Raw genomic sequence first — 3078 nt, 5'->3', positions numbered from 1 at the left:
TTTATAGTTACTGTAATCAAGCTTCGCTTTCGCCTTTGAGTGGTTAGATAGATTTCTTCTGCTGTTATTGCTGTTATTATTATTACTATTTTCCTCAGTCACTTTGAAGGTGTCTACTGGGAGCCCAGCGGATTCCTGAGGTGTAGGATTTTAGTTTCCTGACATTAGAAACTTTCGAAGTATGTTGGCGGTGGCGAGTAGGGCTATCTTCTTCACTTAAGAAACACTTTCCTTTCCAGACAGTTCATTGAGATGTTTCTGCAGCCCCTGATGTACTCTTCTCATTGCACCAACTACTTTTTGGATCACGCCTGTTTTTGTGTCTTCCACATACGTGAAATTTCGATCTCAAGGTCTTTATATTTGCTCAGTCTTTCAATTTCCTTTCCAGCAACATTCGTGTAATTGGGAAAAGGCAAAAATGAGGCAAAGGGGGGGGATCCATGCCATGTTTTTCTGTCCATAACCCTAGCCCCGAAAAAGCGCTGTATAATCTGGGACCGAAAACTCCTGGACCAAAAACCCCGGGACCAAAAATTTCGAATATCCCTAATCTTGAGCTGCCATAAGAAGACTTTCTGTTTCACCTTGAAGTCCAGAGCTGTATAGCCATCCAAATGTCTGTTTTTGTCCACGTAGTTTTTGTGTGTCTCCACCCACAATTAACAAATCGCAAGCTAATTAACATAATTTATTGTGAAAATTTATTCAAACACAACTCTTTATAGTAATAATTTATTCAAAGATAATCCTAATTAACATAATTTATTGTGATAATTCATTCAAAGACTACCATAAATAGCATAATTTATTGTAATAATTTATTCAAAGACAATCCAAACTGTGATAATTTATTCAAAGATAATCCTAATTAACATAATTTGTGATAATTTATTCAAAGACAACCCGATACCGAGCCCATCCGACGGTCTGTCGAGACTGTACATCACCGATACGATTAACAGCTCCAGCTCGTCCAACTCGGCCGTTTCATGGGACAGTAATAGTAGTGATCCGCCACTCTTTCATTGGAAGCAAGAACAGCAACAACAACAACAACATCAATATCCAATGTTTTACAACAAGTTAATGTCACAACAGCAATTATTTCGTAACAACAACAACAACAATAATAATAATAATAACTATTATTATTCCCAACAACAACAACAGCAAACAAATTTTAGCTATTTAAGAAACCAATCAAAATTGCAAGAGATCGATGAAGAGCGAGAACCGCTACCACCGCAGCCACAACCATCGTCGTCGTCGTCGTCTCATCAGCTTCTATCTAGCAACGATTGCATCAATGACATCAACGAAAACATCAATAGCGGCTACAATAACATCAGTAGTAGCAGCTGCAGCTACAACAGAAACAACATCAACAATAACAACATCAACAACAACATCAACAACAACAGCAACAACAACAACAGCAACAACATTTCCGAAGTAGTACCGAGATTTAAAAGGCCTTTCGCAATGCGCCACATATCGAACAGCAGCCGCTGCAGTATCTTACCGACGTCTAGTAACGTTTTTGTCGCCAATGTCGACGCTTCTACTCCGTCTCCATCATCCTCATCTTCCCAACAATCCCAGAATCCCGCTACCAAAAAACGCTTCGGGAATATGTTTAAAAGGATGTTCGCTGGTGATAGTAGTAGTAGTGGTGGCGGTAATAGTAGTAGTAGTAGTAATAATAATAATAATAATAACAATAGTAGTAGTAGTAGTAGTAGCGGCATCAATAGCCACTGCACAGGTTTTTATTTATATTTTATTTATTTTAATTTTTAAACTTTCTTTTTCAAGTTTTCTTATTTATTTTCGTCATACGTTAGTCTGTCTGCTATTCATGGTAATTACATTAAATAAATTAGCAGAGGTAATTTAAAATAATTATTATTACTCCTACAACCACTACTGCTGCTGCTGCTACTACTACTACCACTGTTACTACTATTACTACTACTACTAATAATAATAAATTCAAATTTATTTCAATTTTATGAAATTGTCAAATTCGGCAGACAACGCGTCTGCCAACCATTGCAGAGAGCCGGCGTCCAACACATCCTCGAACTCGTCGTCGCCATGCCTTTCGAAAGACCGGAAAGCTCCCAAAACAACAACGGAAAACAACAATAACAATAATTATGACGTCATCCTAGCCGACCAATTAAAGAAGAGGGTTTATAAGTGCCCTTTTGAGAACTGCAGCAAGACATATACTAAAAATTCGCACTTGAAGACTCATTTAAGAACGCACACAGGTTAATTATTTTAAATTACCTCTGCTAATTTATTTAATGTAATTACCATGAATAATAGCGCGATAGTGTAGCGGTTCAGGTGCCTGGTACTGCAGTCAGAGTGGCCGGTTTCGAAAGCAAAGAAAACCTCGCTCATCAGCGCATTAACATACGCTGTGTGTCTATCTTCTTCTATCCTTTAATGACATTGGCGACCCCTGACCTCCCCAAAACCCGATCTTTAACACTTTTCAAGAGTTGAAATGTGGTAATAATCAACAAGTGACCCGAGGACTTGACGAATGTTGTTTGTTGTTGTTGGCCTCGATCTGCAATCTTTCCAGTAGTTGGGAGATGCCTAAGTGTGAATTAAAATTATTTGTTAAATAAATTATGATAAATTACATTAATAATAATAATAATTATTATTATTATTATTAACAAAGGGGAGAAGCCTTATTCGTGCACCAGAGAGGGCTGTGAATGGAGGTTTGCCAGGTCGGATGAGCTGAAGAGGCACGATCGGAAGCACACCGGTGGGCTATTTTTTGTGAATAACTTTCAACAATTCCTTCAATAAACTTACTTCTCTATCCAATTGTTCATTCATTTACACTTTTTCGTTCACTCACTCATTCATCCATTCATTCATTCACATCCATTCAATCATTCATATCCATCTATTTATTCATTCATTCATTTTTCCATTCATTCATTCATTCATCCATTACTTGCAGGCCTAAAGCCATTTACGTGTCAGGTATGCCTGAAGTCCTTTTCTAGATCAGATCACTTGAAATCTCACTCCAAGAAACATTTG

At 37.6% G+C, this 3078-nt stretch overlaps 1 protein-coding gene across 1 annotated transcript; it reads left to right on the top strand.

Moving 5' to 3' along the window:
• Positions 1 to 2188: 2188 nt before the first annotated feature.
• HELRODRAFT_127644 (hypothetical protein) lies at positions 2189 to 3078 on the top strand (the record flags this gene model as incomplete). Its single annotated transcript, XM_009033812.1, has 3 exons — positions 2189 to 2279; positions 2705 to 2794; positions 2996 to 3078. Coding segments are annotated over 3 exons (264 nt in total), but the record flags the coding sequence as incomplete, so codon positions are not given.

This window comes from Helobdella robusta, assembly GCF_000326865.2.
Source record: "Helobdella robusta unplaced genomic scaffold HELROscaffold_99, whole genome shotgun sequence".
In the NCBI taxonomy this organism is placed as follows: Eukaryota; Metazoa; Annelida; class Clitellata; order Rhynchobdellida; family Glossiphoniidae; genus Helobdella; species Helobdella robusta.
This window is presented reverse-complemented; position numbering and strand designations above follow the sequence as displayed.